The sequence below is a fragment of the Danio aesculapii genome, chromosome 19 (genome assembly GCF_903798145.1).
Source record: "Danio aesculapii chromosome 19, fDanAes4.1, whole genome shotgun sequence".
In the NCBI taxonomy this organism is placed as follows: domain Eukaryota; kingdom Metazoa; phylum Chordata; class Actinopteri; order Cypriniformes; family Danionidae; genus Danio; species Danio aesculapii.
In genome coordinates, this window is record NC_079453.1 from 50,522,272 (window position 1) to 50,539,072 (window position 16,801).

Below are 16,801 nucleotides of genomic sequence, written 5' to 3' on the forward strand. Positions count from 1 at the left end.
GTGCTTGTTTCTTTTGCTGGAACAGTAAAGCACTCAACTATTGGTCAGATTCTTTATTTAAAGAGAGACGATGTTTCATTGGTCAGCGCATGGCGCGTGTTCACGGATGCTGCATGCTGATTGGTTCGCTGACGCAAAGCGTTCAATTTGAAAAGGTTTTCCTTCTAACCGCTGATTGAGAGACACGGTTCGGACGTGGAAAGAGTGAGTAAAGTAAGTGAATTTTGTATTATATTCATAAACTGACTATATTTATGTGATTAATTAGTACTAGAATGTGCTAACGTTAATGAAATGAGACGAAAGTAAGATGAAACAGGAGGGAAAAAGCTCAAAATTAGCTTGTTGTTCTCTATAATGAAAGCTAACAGATGCTAACGGTGTCTTAATTAACGTTCGACAGCCAAAATCTCTTTAAATCTCAGATATTTATGTCAGATTTTGTCAATAAACTGTCGTGTTTGTTTTCCAGGTTGATTATGGCTCCCAGAAAGCGCACCCAGAATGCTAAAAGCAAGAAGAATCCCAAAACGCCCAAACTTGAGGCTTTTCTGCTCGATTTCGACGATGAAGGTCTCTTGAGTTTTGTCTTTATCGAGCTTTCACGTGTAAAATCATGACAGGTGAAGTTGGTTTTGCACATTCGTTAATTTTTTTAAAACCGTGACACCATGCCTATAATGTACTTTTATAATCGGTCTGAAATAGCATCTAAGTATGACTTCAAAACAACGTTAGCCCTATTTAACTGACTGTAAACAATGTTGAACTTTGATAGTCCGTGTCTGCTAATATGATTTCCCTATTTAGAATTTGCAAAGAATACTTTACTGAAATTATATTAAGGAGAAAGTCAGAATGTGAAATGTAAAACCAACTTTACCTCATTTATAAATTTTTATAGCATAAAAACATGTCATTTGTGTTGTCTTTGCATGTTTGTGTTGTTTATGTGCCTGCTGGTTGTTTGCAGTTCACACCATTGTGGAAAGGCTAAAGGAGAAGACTAATAATCTGCTGAAAGATGCGGATAATCTTTATAAAACTGCTCTCATTAAACTGCCCATGGCGGTGAGGAAGATGAACTGGATCGAGTACTGCAGTAAGGAGATTCATCATCAGTTTATTTTAAACAATATTATTATTATTACGTCAATACAGTTTTATTTAGCACTCTTAATGCGTTAAATACTATCAGTTTTTTTTTTAAATGTCACAATTCTGTATTTTTCTTCAGTAACTTCTCAGATGTGAAATATTAAAATAAGTTAAATGCTTTTATGGGGTTTAATCACTGATCTATAATAGAGATGTATAGATAAGTGGGTTTAACTCCTTTTTATATTAGCTTAAAAGTGTGAAATCTTTGGATTTTAAGTTGTGCATAAGCCATGTGATGCATAGTATGGCTTTATTCATTTAACATGTTTAAATATGTTGTTTATAGAAACATTAACTGAGCATTACCAAAACAACCCAAATTGAAGAATAATTTTTTTTTGAGCTCAAATGATCCAAAATGCATTCAATTTATTTATATAACTTTCATGTTGTTATTATCTGAGTAACTAACCTATTAAATTTTCAATATTTAACAAATGTTTTTGAACAAAAGTTATTACTCATTAGTGTACTTTAAAAGTGCAATCAATCTTTAATTCATCTATCTATCTATCTATCTATCTATCTATCTATCTATCTATCTATCTATCTATCTATCTATCTATCTATCTATCTATCTATCTATCTATCTATCTATCTATCTATCTATCTATCTATCTATCTATCTATCTATCTATCTATCGCAAAAGAAAATCAGGCCCAAAAGTATATCAAATATGGGCAAAAGAAAATTGGTTTTATGAAAGTTGAGTTATGGAATGATTTAATAACATAATTTTGCTAGAAGTATTTTGAGACCCAAAGGTGCTCCTTGCATATCATATTTTTAATAATCTGGGGAAAATTTATATTTAGTTGTTCCCTAACTCACAATATGCCATTTTAATGCAGAAAATATGCATCTCTTGTCAAGACAGACCTCAATGTGTTATGAGGGTTAAATGTGGTTAGAAATGAAATCCTAAACAAGTAAAAATAAATAAAACAAAACAAAATGGCACTGTTTAGCATTTTGATTATTTCTCAAGCTTCTATATTTTTTCTTTCAGATCTTGAGAAGCCAAAGTCACCAGTGGATGATTCAAAGGTACTTGCATTAATTTGATCATATGGTTTGTTTCAAACATAAGTATTTTGTGTGTGTCCGTTCGCTCGCTGATTTTAAACAATGTTTGTTTCTGTTCAGGTGAGGGAGGAAGCTGCACAGGTAGAGCTTGCGATTGCTGGGACTCATACTATTCCTAAGTTTGCTGCAAAAGGTACATTTTGCATCCTCTGTCAATGAGTAGAAAAGCCTTTTTATTTCCTGATGTTTTTAAAACTGATATTCCTCTCTAAACTTATTTACAGAAGCCAAGAGCAGCGCAAACTCAGAAGATGAAAACATGGCACCGCTGAAGTCCACAATGAAGAAGGTTTGTGGGAGTGTACATTCTTAATGTCAAGCTTTCTTGGGGTCATTTTCTTTGTGCTTTGACTGGTTACATTTTTAAAGAGCAGGTCATATTGCATTTGCCTTAGTCTCCTACAACAGGTTTAAATACACCTGAAGTCAGAAAACATTCTTTTGCACTGAATATGCATCTAATATTAGAATAATTATATTAATTTGAATAAATTCTGGGTTTAAGGTCTGTAAGCCCGTCCATAATCCAATTCTGCTCTGATTGGTTTGCTCAGCCAAGTCTATGATAGGTCTATGTTGGAAATTAAACTTCTGTTTCAGTGATTGTTGTATGTCATGGGAGGCTTTATTTGAAACCGTACATGTTTTACTGTTTCTGTGGTGCAGAAGAAGGCCTCAAAGAAAGCTCCTTCAACGTCTAAAAAGGCCAGAGCTCTGTCCATCAGCAAACAGGGCGGCACCATCCAAAGGTAAAGAGAATCTACAGTCTGCTGTATAATATGATTATCACATGTCAATGGTGGTGTTCAGAAGTGTCAGTTCAGGACTGCTTTTGTCCACAGGACTACAAGGAAGCCTCTGATCACCCCTGCTAGAAGTTTGCTGGATTCTTCAATCATCGGCGCCACACCGCTCATCACACCACGCTTTGACCCCAGGTGAGTTTGCAACACTGCATATTCATGACACTGATCATAAACTACACGTTTAATAATATTAAATTGTTGGATTAGAATCAATGTTACATAAATGAAACATGGCAAAGGGAATGGGACAACTGCATAAATAACAAATTACATGAAATTAACCCGAAAATAAATGAAAGACCTTTAGTAAATTATAATTTTGAGACCAGGCATGATCAGACGGTCTTTCCCAGATGTCGAATTGGACAGTCTAGGTTGGCACGTTTATATTTATTGAATAACGAAGAATTACCTAAATGTAATTACTGCCAGACTGCTCTTACCATAAAACATATTTTGTTGCAATGTAGAAGTTTAAATTCCATTAGGCAAAATGTTTATAAGGAGAGCACTCTGATGGACATTTTAAAAAGATACCACCAGCAAGAGTTTAATTATTTATCAAATTTAACTGAAAAATCATATTTAACTTTGAATTAATTTGTGTGAATTTTATCTATTTATTTTATATATTTGTCTAGGTAACTTTATTTTTATTTTTTTTATTTTTGTGTAATACGAATTTATGTAATTTATGTATGTCCATTTTGCTACGAAATAGCCATAAGTTGCTGATGTGGCAGTAAATAAATAATAAATAAGAATCAAGGTCACATTTTAGTTCCTACAATGAATGTGTTGTCAGTTCTGAGGAAATCAAAGTAATTTTTTTGTTTTTATTTATTTTTATAACAATTAACTCAACATTGAGCTTTTTTTTTTGCATATTTTTTTCTTATTTATTTTTATTTTTTTTTAGCCCTGTAATAGACAAATATGACAGAAACCAGCAGTAGACATGCAAGTCTTAGGAGTCTTAAAGAGAAATTTACTAAATCATTCATTCAGGACAACTGTTTGGTTCAAAAATGAGCAATGCTGCATACCAATTCACATGCTTATACTACGCCCTAAAAGTATGTACTTTTTTTTTTTTTTTTTTTTTTTTTTGTGAAGGAAAAATATATACTTTTGAGTGTAACCGAGTATGTGCAAGCTTTGGCACATACTACATCCTCGTTAACAGATCATTATGTTGCTTAGTTATGAGCCCTGTCCATCATCCACACATCCACATTACTGTCATTTAATTTCTAACCTTATTAGAGGAGCAGCAGCAGGTTAATCTATTCTCGAGTCTTTCATGCAGAGATATCTCCTCTTGTATGAGTAGTTCTACATTCAGAATTTAATGTCCAAACACGTCATTATACTAGTTCAGTTTTGTTGTTGCAGATGAAATATAACACAGAAACTTCGATTTTAAACATGTTCCAGTTGGCTAGATATTAATTAACAGTCATACAAACATCTTTACCGAAGCCTCTCTACTTGACAGTTGGTCTTGCGCGTCCGCCATGTTTGTAGTTTATTTACACATTACCTATGTTTGTAGTTTTAATTGAATTCACGTCCAACACGCAATGCATTGAGAGCAATATCAGCGATTCGAGTATGGACCCTTCCATACCATGTTTTACCGGAAATAGTAAACCATCTGGGAGCCATTGACACTCTTTTCAACATACTATAGTTTGGGACATACTAATTCTGTTTTCAAATACTATTTAGGATGGATGGTATGCGAATTGGGATACAGTGCAAGTGACTGCCTTTTTATGAATGAATCATTGAGCGGATTTGTTGACTCGAATGATTAATCCTGAAACCGATTCATTCAGGAAAAAAAGGCTCACTGTTGCTCTGGAGCACGTTTCGTTCCAGCTTTGTTTATGATCAGTGAAACGGGGAAAAAAGACTGTGATGACTAAAATGTAACTCAATCAGTATGAACTTGATTCTAGTAGGCTTCACCACAGTCATGACACAATGCTTTTGGACTCGACTATTTGTTGTGTGCATGGAAGAGCAATAACACATAAATATTGCACATGCTTCTCAATGAACCTTTGTTGGAATTGGAAACCACTAGAAGGGGATATAATGTTTGTAGCACTTTTGGATTATTTTATTTTTTTCATCTTTCCAAGGAAAATTCTTAAACTATTTATTTGTTGTTATTATGATGTAATGTTACGCTATTGCATGAAATTTCAGTAATGTCTGATGTGGCAAAACTAAGCAAACAATCAGTGATCAAGAGAACTTGTTTACTGTTGTTAGACTTTTGTAGAAACAGTCTGGATCATGACGTTAGTGTGTGTTTGTGTGTGTCAGATTGCCCAAGACTCCAGCACTGAGATCGGCTCTTCACAGAGAGAAGGTTTACAGCATGTCTGTGAACGGATCTCCTCTGTCTGCCGGTGGAGAAGACATTGTCATCAGTGTCCCGATCGGAAACGGAGAGGTAGATGATGATCCTGATACTCATTAAGCACAGCTCAGTGTTTGTGTGTTCGAGTGTGTGACGTGTTTTCTTTATTTTCAGTGTATTCAGCTGCTGGCCAGTGAGATGGACTCTGTGGATCTGAGTCAGCTGGATGAGAAAGCGATTCGCAGTATCAGAAACCTGCAGGTATGGGTTTCTGTCTTCATTCTTAATGACAATATTGAATTATTATTTTTTTTTTGTTAATTTTCTCATTCACCGTTCAGTTGAACCTGACCTGTGACTGAGTTTGTCTGTTGAACACACAAAGGGGTAATTTTTTTTTTTATTCGAGGATATTTAATATTTGCACAGTTAATTGCGCACATTCATTACAGTACAATGCATGGATTCATCTTACATTGTACTTATCCATGGTACATACTCACTGGCCACTTTATTAGGTACACCTGTCAAACATGGCATAGTTGTTGGTGCCAGACGGGCTGGTCTGAGTATTTAAGAAACTTCTGATCTACTGTGATTTTTCTCACACATCCATCTATGGTCTGGAAAAGAGGAAATCAAGTGAGCGGCAGTTCTGTGGGCGCAAATGCCTTGTTGATGCAAGAGGTCAGAGGAGAATGGCCAGACTGGTTCCAGCTGATAGAAAGGCAACAGTAACTCAAATAAGCACTCGTTACAACCGAGGTCAACAACATGAAAGCATGTATCCATCAACGTTTCAGGCTGGTGCTGTAATGGTGTGGGGGAGATTTTCTTTGGGTCCATTAGTACCAATTGAGCATGGTGTCAACACCACAGCCTACCTGAGTATTGTTGCTGACCATGTCCATCCCTTTATGAGCACAGTGTCTCCATCTTCTGATGGCTACTTCCAGCAGGATAACGCACCATGTCATAAAGCACCAATCATCTCAGACTGGTTTCTTGAACATGACAATGAGTTCACTGTACTCAAATGGCCTCCACAGTCACCAGAGCTCAATCCAATAGAGCACCTTTGGGATGTGGTGGAACGGGAGATTGGCATCATGGATGTGCAGCCGACAAATCTGCAGCAACTGTGTGATGCTATCATGTCAATATGGAGCTCCATGTATTTACTGCTGGGACACTGACCTGGACATATTGTTGTGCATGGATTTAGTTTATTATAGTTTTTAAAACTTTTGTCCAATTTCTTTATTTGTTTATTTTTTTTAATGTTGGAAAGTGTATGGATAAAAGTGGAGCTTGCTTGTTTATACTATTTATAATATTTAGCTAAGAAATAGTATCTAAAATATTTTAATTGTTTATTATTAAACTCTTATTGTATTAAATTTATAAACATTTTTTGGATGGGTCAAATAAAACTCTTCCCTCTGGGCAGTTTGAAAAATTCATTAGATTTCCTTTTATGAGTGTAAAATTGAATTCATAATGGTCTTAAAGTGTTAAATTGAGCTTTGTGGAACCTGCAGAAACCCTTCAGGAAAGTGTGTATATAAATGCCACAAGTTAGTTTAGCTTTTATTCGTTTTGTTTATTGTTATAATGTGCACCGTCAACATTTGAAGCGGATCAAAAGCGTTTTTCAAAATTGTTAAACCAGAATGAGTGTTGTTGAACAGATTTAACATGACTCTGAAAGGTTTTGATCCTACAGGTGGTTTGTCAAGCCCACTCACCTGTGAAGTACACTCAGAACTGTAGGGTTTTCCAGAAATGTGTATTAAATATCTGGTGCAAATAAAGAGGCAGTAACATTTGTTTAAAACATTTGTGCTATTGTTGGACAAATGAAACAGACCCTGGTGTTGGTCTGATACCCAAAACAAGCATGCAGCCAATCAGCAGTATAGGTCACGATAGTGGTGATACCAAAAAGGGGCGGAGTATTGGGTTAGGGGCGTGTGTGTTGTTCAAGTATGAAAATCACTTTGTGCAACTTTAAATGGAGAGATTTTTCTTTCCTTGTATTTTTTTATTTACTTTATTTATTACTTCAGATAAACTTTCAGATAAATTGATATAATGAACTTGCATCTTTAATTGTTATGATGAATAACGTCTGTGATGCTGCCTTTTTATTAGCGTGAATGAATTTGTTTTTGTTTTCGTCTGCAGAATCGCCTGACGACGCTTTGTGGAAGCTCTAAATGAACTCTTTCTCCAGTTTTGTACAGCTGACTGCAATGTTATTTCTCTTTCAGTAGTCATTGTGTTAATCACATTTTTAGTCTTGTGCTGTAACCGTCTGTGGCTTTTATCATTTTTATGCTCATGAGCTTTTACAAAGAAAAAAATGTAAATAAGTTTAGCTCATCTTCATAGTCTGTGTTTTACTGCCTTTTTGTAAATATGACTCTTAAAAATACACCATTTCCACATCTCCCATTTCTCTCGCTTTCGTCTAATCTAAGAACATTAGTATAAGCTGCTGTTTTCCTGCTGTTTATGTCATTTCTGGATTATCAGGCAAGTTTACAGTGAATTCCAGGCAAAAGTCAGCAAATTAATTTAGTTTTAGATATTTTATAAAATGTTTATTTGTCAAAGTAATGGAATATCAGTGAGTTTAGTGAAATTGCATAAGTCTTTACCATTTGTCTTGGCATAAGTCTAAAGTTTTATTCATGATGGTCTTAAAATGGTTTTAAATAGTATAAAATAATTTTGACTTGATGAAACCTGCATAAAAATACACATGCAAGTGTTTTTTCTGGGAACACATTTATTGTATAAAAATGCATTGTTTTTCCTCCGGTTATGAGGCTAAAGAGCCAGACAGCACCTGTTCTGCAGTGTTGTTTGCCCTCTGGTGGCTCTGCTGCTGTTAAATGTGGACGGATGTCAAGATGAAAATGAAGTTGGCTTTAATCTTATGAAAAGGAGAAGCTGCCAGTTCTTCTGGCTGCAGTTTGAGGCCAGTTGGAGAGAAAATCTACTGAATTATTGCAGATATCTAAAGTTCAGAGAATTATTCATGCCAAATGCAGAGTCATCGTGCTCGGAAAAAGTTGATTCGTGTTGACCATGCATGATTAACGGATTATAGACACTTAAATGTTGGAAATACAAGTACACTAAAGCATTTAAGCTAAAAAAAAAAAAATATATATATATATATGTTTTTTTTTTTAAGAACAAGAGTCATTTGTCATTTTTAAAGATTAAGCATCACAGTGTGTCCCTAAATTACTCATTAATTGTAATTAAATATTGGTTCCACTATCATCCCTCAAAACAACAGGATTCACATATTTATCAGCGTTTATATATGTATATCTTCTAAAAAGACAGATTTACATTCGTATTTTGATACTTTATTTTACAAATGAATTGCAGTATTAGATGCAAGGTGTTTTAATGCATCTTGTTATGATTAATCAAATCATGATTATTATAATTAAATATTATAATATAAAAAATGATACATGTATTTATACACATACATATATTTATGTATACATCTTATATTTATATATTTATATATATATATACATATACACACACATACAGTTGAAGTCAGAATTATTAGCCTCCCCTTTGAATTTTTATTTCTGTTTTAATATTTCCCAAATGATGTTTAACAGATTCAGGAAATGTTCACAGTATGTCTGATAATATTTTTTCTTCTGGAGAAAGTCTTATTTCTTTTGTTTCGGCTAGAATAAAAGCAGTTTTTAATTTTTTAAAAGCCATTTTAAGGTCAATATTAATAGCCCCTTTAAGCTGTATTTGTTTTCAATAGTCTCCAGAACAAACCATCATTATACAATAACTTGCCTAATTACCCTAACCTGCCTAGTTAACCTAATTACCCTAGTTAAGCCTTTAAATGTCACTTTAAGCTGTACAGAAGTGTCTTGAAGAATATCTAGTCTAATATTATTTACTGTCATCATGACAAAGAGAAAATAAACCAGTTATTAGAGATGAGTTATTAACACTATTATGATTAGAAATGTGTTGAAGAAATCTGCTCTCTGTTAAATGGGGGAAAAACGGCGGGCTAATAATTCAGGGGAGGGGGGGCTAATAATTCTTGACTTCAACTGATATATATATATGTATGTTTTTATTATTTATAATAGTGTTGAGCACAGATTTGAGCCCTCACAGATCTCTCTTTTATAGTAATATTTTCTCCAGCATGCTGTACAGTAATGCATGTGTACAGATACATTAGATTAGTCTGTACCCAAAGACAAAGCTGATGAACTAATCTTGACAAAAACACTGGATTACAGTGCAGAAATTAATACACCTAAATGAATATGTCAGGGGAAAATGTATTTACAAAAATAAGTAAAAAAAAACGAAGAATGTAAATTATATTACATTTAGATATTTTTTTACTTGGTTATTTCTTATTGCAACTACTGGTTTGAATTTATATGCTTTATCTTTCTGTTCCTAAAGATGTTTGGTGCTCTTATTTTAATGAATATAACTATGTAATAAAACAGTTTTGTTTGAACGTGCCAAAATATATTGTGAATATTCTCAGAGAAATGAATACAAATAGTAATTTTCGTTTCTGCTGAGCGCTGTACACGGTAATGTCATTTATCTGCCACTAGAGGGCAGTGTGCTTATATCCAAACAGCACTACAGTACACACCCTCAAAAGTGTTCAAGGACAAAGAACAGCTGACTGCAGCCCGACTCCAAAGATGTTGGTCACTTCAGTCATTATTAGAGTTCAAGAGGAGAAAGAAATCCTGAATAAAGAAGCAGTAACGTTATTTCTGCGTCTCAATCAGCTCCAGAGGTTATTCATTAGTAGTAACTGGAGCACTAGTAAGGGCACTAATAAGCTTGGTTCACTACACTTTGAGACACGTCCTAATTGTACAGCACTAAAACTGGAGTTTATAAGCACATGATAATTTGGGTTCATTGATGCCAATTTTATCCTTATTGCAACAGCAAGGGGTTCGATAGCCAGGGCAAACGATAATGGAGATATAGAGCAGCCTTGCCTGCAGCCTCTAGTCAGTGTGAAAATGTTTGACATAATACCATTAGTGTATATTTGTGCTTTAAGGGAGTTTAAATAAGGTTTTTAAAAATGAAATGAACTTAGACTCAAAGCCCATAAAAATAACACCTTTAAAGTGCTCAAATGCATCAGTTTAATGCATCAAAATTAATGTTTCACATTAATGACACCCATATTCAGACATCTCATTGTTTCTTAAGCATGCGCAGCAAAATTAAAACCTTTAGTTGAAAAAAATAGTTGATATGCAAAATATCATAGAAAAAGAGACAGCACTGAAACAGCTGATGCCCTGATCAGTGCACTAACTAGTGATCAAGGGAGCTGATTGAGATGCACCCTTAGTTTTGTTTAAAAAAAAACACATTTTAAGCACTCAAATGCGTCATTTTAATGCATCAAAACAAAACGTTTCACATTAATGACACCATATTTCATAAGCAGGTGCAGTTATCTGAAAACAATAAAACCTTTAGTTTGAAAAATAAATAAAAAATAAAAGTTAATATACCAAATATCACAGATAAAGAGAGAAAAGAGAAAAAAACAAATTTCACATTATTAAATCTTATATATATATTGGCATGAATTTCTAACGCCCTGATCAGTGCACTAAATAGTAAACAAGGCTAGGGTGCTGAAAAAACACATGGATTTTAAACATCAAAATGTTTCACATTGCACTGTATATTGTATTGTGTCTTCAGCACGTGCAGTTGTCTACAAAAATTAAACCTGCGGATGAAAAAAGTGTTAATGTGTAAAATAGTGTAGAAATCGTAAAAAAAGAGACTGCAGTAAAAACAGCTGATGCCCTAATCAGTGCACTAACTAGTGTACAAGGGTGCTGATTGAGACGCCACCTTAGTTTTGTTTAAGTAAATTACACTTACACTTTAAGTGCTGTACGCATCAAAACACAAAACATTTCACATTAATGGCACCGTATTTTATTGTTTCTTAAGCATGTCTAGACACATTTTGTTTCTCTGTATATCCACACATGTAGTGGAATGACAATAAAGCTCGACTTGTGCGAACAAAATAAAACCTTTAGTTAAAAAAAATGAGTTAATATTCAAAATAGTGTAGAAAACCATAGAAAAAGAGACTAAAAACAGATGATACCCTGATCAGTGCACTAACTAGTGGTCAAGGGTGCTGATTGAGACACACTCTTAGTTTTGTTAAATAAAAACACTTACATTTTAAGTGCTATATACACCTAAACTAAATGTTTCACATTAATGACATCATATTTCATGCATATCATATAAAGACATTCATTTCTAATACATCTCATTGTTTTTTAAGCATGTGCAGGTGCCCGAAAAAAATAAAACCTTTAGTTGAAAAAAATTATTTCATATGCAAAATATTGTAGAAAAAAAAGACAGTTAAACACTTAAACACAGTTAGACACTTAAACTGCTGATGCCCTGATTAGTGCACTAGTGTTCAAGGGTGCTGATTGAGACGCCACCTTAGTTTTGTTTAAGTAAATAACACTTACACTTTAAGTGCTGTACGCATCAAAGCACAAACTGTTTCACATTAATGACACCATATTTCTTACATCTCATTGTTTCTTAAGCATTTGTGGCAGAAATAAAACCTTTAGAATTTATTTAAAAATATAGTTAATATGCTAAATATTGTAGAAAAAGAGAGCACTGAATCACGCCTGATCAAAGATGCTGATTGAGACGCACCATTAGTTCTGTTTAAAAAACGACAGCTAAATTAAACACTATATGCATATAGTGAAACACAACGTTTTAAATGATTAAATCTCATATTTTGGCATGGATTTCTAACACCCTAATTAGTGCACTAACTAGTAAACAAGGCCAGGGTGCTGAAAAAAACACTTAAAAAGGATTTTAAAGGCTATATGCATCGAAACACAAAACATTTCACATTAATGGCACCGTATTTTATTGTTTCTTAAGCATGTCTAGACACATTTTGTTTCTCTGTATGTCCACACATGTAGTGGAATGACAATAAAGTTCGACTTGTGCGAACAAAATAAAACCTTTAGTTAAAAAAATGAGTTAATATTCAAAATAGTGTAGAAAACCATAGAAAAAGAGACTAAAAACAGATGATACCCTGATCAGTGCACTAACTAGTGGTCAAGGGTGCTGATTGAGACACACTCTTAGTTTTGTTAAATAAAAACACTTACATTTGAAGCGCTATATACATCCAAACTAAATGTGTCACATTAATGACATCATATTTCATGCATATCATATAAAGGCATTCATTTCTAATACATCTCATTGTTTTTTAAGCATGTGCAGTTGCCCGAAAAAAATAAAACCTTTAGTTGAAAAAATGCTAAATATTGTAGAAAAAAAAGACAGCACTTAAACTGCTGATGCCCTGATTAGTGCACTAGTGTTCAAGGGTGCTGATTGAGACGCAACCTTAATTTTGTTAAATAAAAACACTTACATTTGAAGCGCTATATGCATCAAAAATAAATGTTTTACAATAATGACACCATATTTCTTGTATATCATACAAAGGCATTCATTTCTAATACATCTTATTGTTTCTCAAGCATGTGCAGTTGCCTGAAAAAAATAAAACCTTTAGTTGAAAAAAAGCTAAATATTGTAGTAAAAAAAGACAGCACTTAAACTGCTGATGCCCTGATTAGTGCACTAGTGTTCAAGGGTGCTGATTGAGACGCAACCTTAATTTTGTTTAATAAAAAGGCTTAAATTTTAAGCGCTATATGCATCAAAACCAAAAAGTTTCACATTAATACATCTCATATATATATATTGGCATGTATTTCTGATGCCCTGTGCTGAAAAAACACTCTATGCATCAAAACATTTAGCATTAATGGCACTTAGCATTTAGCATGTGCACTTGTCCAAAACAATAGTACCTTTAGTTTAAAATAAGTGAGTTTATGTGTAAATATTGTAGAAAGAGACAGCTGATGCCTTGATCAGTGCACTAACTAGCGAACAATAGTGCTGATTGAGACGCACCCTATCTCTCTTTCTCTCTCGGTGTGTTTTTGACCCCTATGTCTCCTCATCCTTCGCTCTCTGACCTTCAGCATTGGGAAATGCATCTAATTAGTGCTCGTTAATGCCCTGTCCTCATTACAGGAGAGATTACAGGTCAACCCGAGCTCCACACTTCCTCAGTTCCTCCACAGAACTGCCTTTCAGATGGAGAACTTGGATGTTTTCGGGCCCCGAACAGATGCTGTGTTCACTGAGGCGTTGAGTTCAGATCCCCTGTTAGCGAATGAACGCACACTAGCGCACCTGCTTTATGAATCACATCCACACCTCTGTTATGCTTCACTTATTGAGCTGGAAAATATTCCTCTCCCCAGATACACGGCTTGATTTGCAGAGTAATACGGCACATAATGCACTGGATAAATCGGCTCTGTTGTGGAGCGCATTACTGCCACACACTTTTTTTTGGAGAGTTGATTGTGGAAGTTTGGGGATTTGTGTTTAAAAAGTATTATAGGAGCCGAGTATGAGGAGAGCAGCTGGTGTTTTTTAGGAATTATGAGTATATATGGGTGGCACAGTAGCTCAGTGGTTAGCACCGTGGCCTCACAGCAAGAAGGTCACTGGTTCGAGTCTCGGCTGGGTCAGTTGGTGTTTCTGTGTGGAGTTTGCATGTTTTCCCCGTGTTGGCGTGGGTTTCCTCCGGGTGCTCTGGTTTCCCCCCCAGTCCAAACACATGCGCTATAGGGGAATTGATCAACTAAACTGCCCATGGTGTATGAGTGTGTGTGTATGGGTGTTTCCCAGAACTGTGTTGCAGCTGGAAGGGCATCCGCTGTGTAAAACATATGCTGGAATAGTTGGTGGTTCATTCCACTGTGGTGACCCCTGATAAATAAGGGACTAAACTGAAGGAAAATGAATGAATGAAGGTTGATTAAGCAAAATCCACCTGTTTAAAGTCCACGTGGATTGGAAGTTGCTGAGATTTTTATTTCAGTGTGTTGATGTACTTCCAACTGAAACTGAATATTGAGTAGTGGGCGGGGCTTTCTTGTTGCACATCATGTCCTTATTACAAAGTAACGGTAAAAGGGGTGTGGTTAAAGATATTAACATGCAGTTGCTATGGAATTCCTCATGTTTATGTCAACAGACAATAACTTGCCTAGTTAACCTAATTAACCTAGTGAAGCCTTTAAATGTCACTTTATGCTGAATACTAGTGTCTTGAAGAATATCTAGTCTAATATTATTTACTGTCATCATGACAAAGAGAAAATAAATCAGTTATTAGAGATGAGTTATTAAACTATTATGATTAGAAATGTGTTGAAGAAATTAGGGAAAAATAAACAGGGGGGCTAATAATTCAGGGGGGCTAATAATGTTCAATGATGTGTATTTGTGTATGTGTTGTCCTCAAAGTCCTCGATGTTTGGCATCATCATTTACTCACCCTTAAGTTGTTGCAAACCATTTTGAGTTTCTTTCTTCTCTTAAAACAATATTAGAAACCTGTAACCATTGACTTCCATAGTAAAAAACAAATACTACGGCAGTCAATGGTTGCAGAATTTGTCAGAATATCTCAACAGAAGAAAGACTCAAGCAGCTTTGTGACTGATGATGAGTAAATGATGACAGAATTTTCAGATTTGAGTGTTCTGTCCCTTTAAGATCCAGACCAGGCCTAATTACGCAGCGTTTGGAGGAAACTGGCACATTAGTGTAGAGATGGATGGGTTTGGTTTGGCTTTCAGTGGCCAAATGAATTCCTCTGTCTGCCCTGTTCCCCTTACGAGACCATCCGTCAGCCGAGTCCTCTAATCGATTTATTCACAGCGTCTCAGTCTCACACACTGGCACTTCCCTCTCACTTACTGCGGCTGCAGATCACACACACACACACACATGCGGGCAATCTGATGTCAACTCAGGCCATGTCCGCACTAAAGAAAGGATTCATTGCATGTACTCAATTTTTTTAAGGTGAGTGTTTGCAAATAATTAATCTGGGCTGAATTTTAACAATCTGATGAAGTTGAACATTACTTCATTTTGCTTAAATTCAGCCCAGATATATATATAGTTTGCAACCACTTACCTTAAAAAATCGAGTAAATGAATCTATGTTTGTCAGTCTATATTTTTGTCAGATAAACATGTAAACAGAAGCTTGGAATGATGGCTCCTCCCCCAAGTTCTTCTGATTGGTTGACTGCTTTGGAACTGACATTGATGAGCAGCGCTGCATATAAAAGTTGATATTGTGTTACGTTGTAAGACGCCGAGCGGTTTCTCAGCTAGACGCCCTCTAGTGGATTGGTCATCTGAAATATACAACATAATGTACCCTAAATAACGTATTTAAATGCTGACAGCGCCCTCTAGTGGATTGGTCATCTGAAACGTACAGCAAAATGTATCATAAGTAATGTATTTCAAATTCTCAAACATGTAGACAGCGCCCTCTAGTGATTGATGAGCGATTATAAGCAATATAAAAGTTGATATTGTGTTACGGTGTGAGACGCTAAGAGGTTTCTCAGCTAGACGCCCTCTAGTGGATTGGTCATCTGAAATATACAACATAATGTACCATAAATACCATATTTCAGATTTGCATAAATGCTGACAGCGCCCTCTAGTGGATTAGTCATCTGAAACGTACAGCAAAATGTACCTTAAGTAATGTATTTCAGATTCTCAAACATGTAGACAGCGCCCTCTAGTGATTGATGAGCGGTTATAAGCAATAGAAAAGTTGATATAGTGTGTTACGGTGTGAGACGCCGGGAGGTTTTTCTCTGCTTCTTTGATGTTGTGTGGTTTATTCAGTGCTGCTGACAGATAAAACAACATTCTGGATGTGCCAAGAGGGCAGAACGACTCCTCAGAGTCTGCTTTCATGCACCAAATATACCTGGAGCAACGCATTTTCCTTTTCGAAAAATTGTAGAGAGCACCGTCTATTGTCTTGTCATCTGAAATGTACAACAACACATACTCAGTTTCACAAAAATGTAGACAGCGCCCTCTAGTGTATTGGTCATTTTAAATATACAACAAAATGTACAATAAATAACGTATTTTAGATTTGTATAAATGCTGACAGCGCCCTCTAGTGGATTGGTCATCTGAAACGTACAGCAAAATGCACCTTAAGTAATGTATTTCAGATTCTCAAAGATGTAGACAGCGCCCTCTAGTGATTGATGAGCGGTTATAAGCAATATAAAAGTTTAAATTTTACTACTGTGTAAGATGTTGTGTGGTTTATTCAGTGCTGTTGACTGATAAAACAAC

The 16,801-nt window shown here is 35.1% G+C and overlaps 1 protein-coding gene across 1 annotated transcript; it reads left to right on the top strand.

Moving 5' to 3' along the window:
* The first annotated feature begins 121 nt into the window (after nt 1-121).
* cdca8 (cell division cycle associated 8) lies at nt 122-7,885 on the top strand. The gene is made up of 11 exons (XM_056479472.1): nt 122-213; nt 473-573; nt 974-1,102; nt 2,172-2,209; nt 2,309-2,381; nt 2,473-2,537; nt 2,915-2,997; nt 3,091-3,186; nt 5,392-5,521; nt 5,603-5,689; nt 7,616-7,885. The coding sequence occupies exons 2-11, from the start codon at nt 480-482 to the stop codon at nt 7,649-7,651; spliced, it is 831 nt and encodes a 276-aa protein (XP_056335447.1). The 5' UTR covers nt 122-213; nt 473-479; the 3' UTR covers nt 7,652-7,885.
* Nucleotides 7,886-16,801: the final 8,916 nt, after the last annotated feature.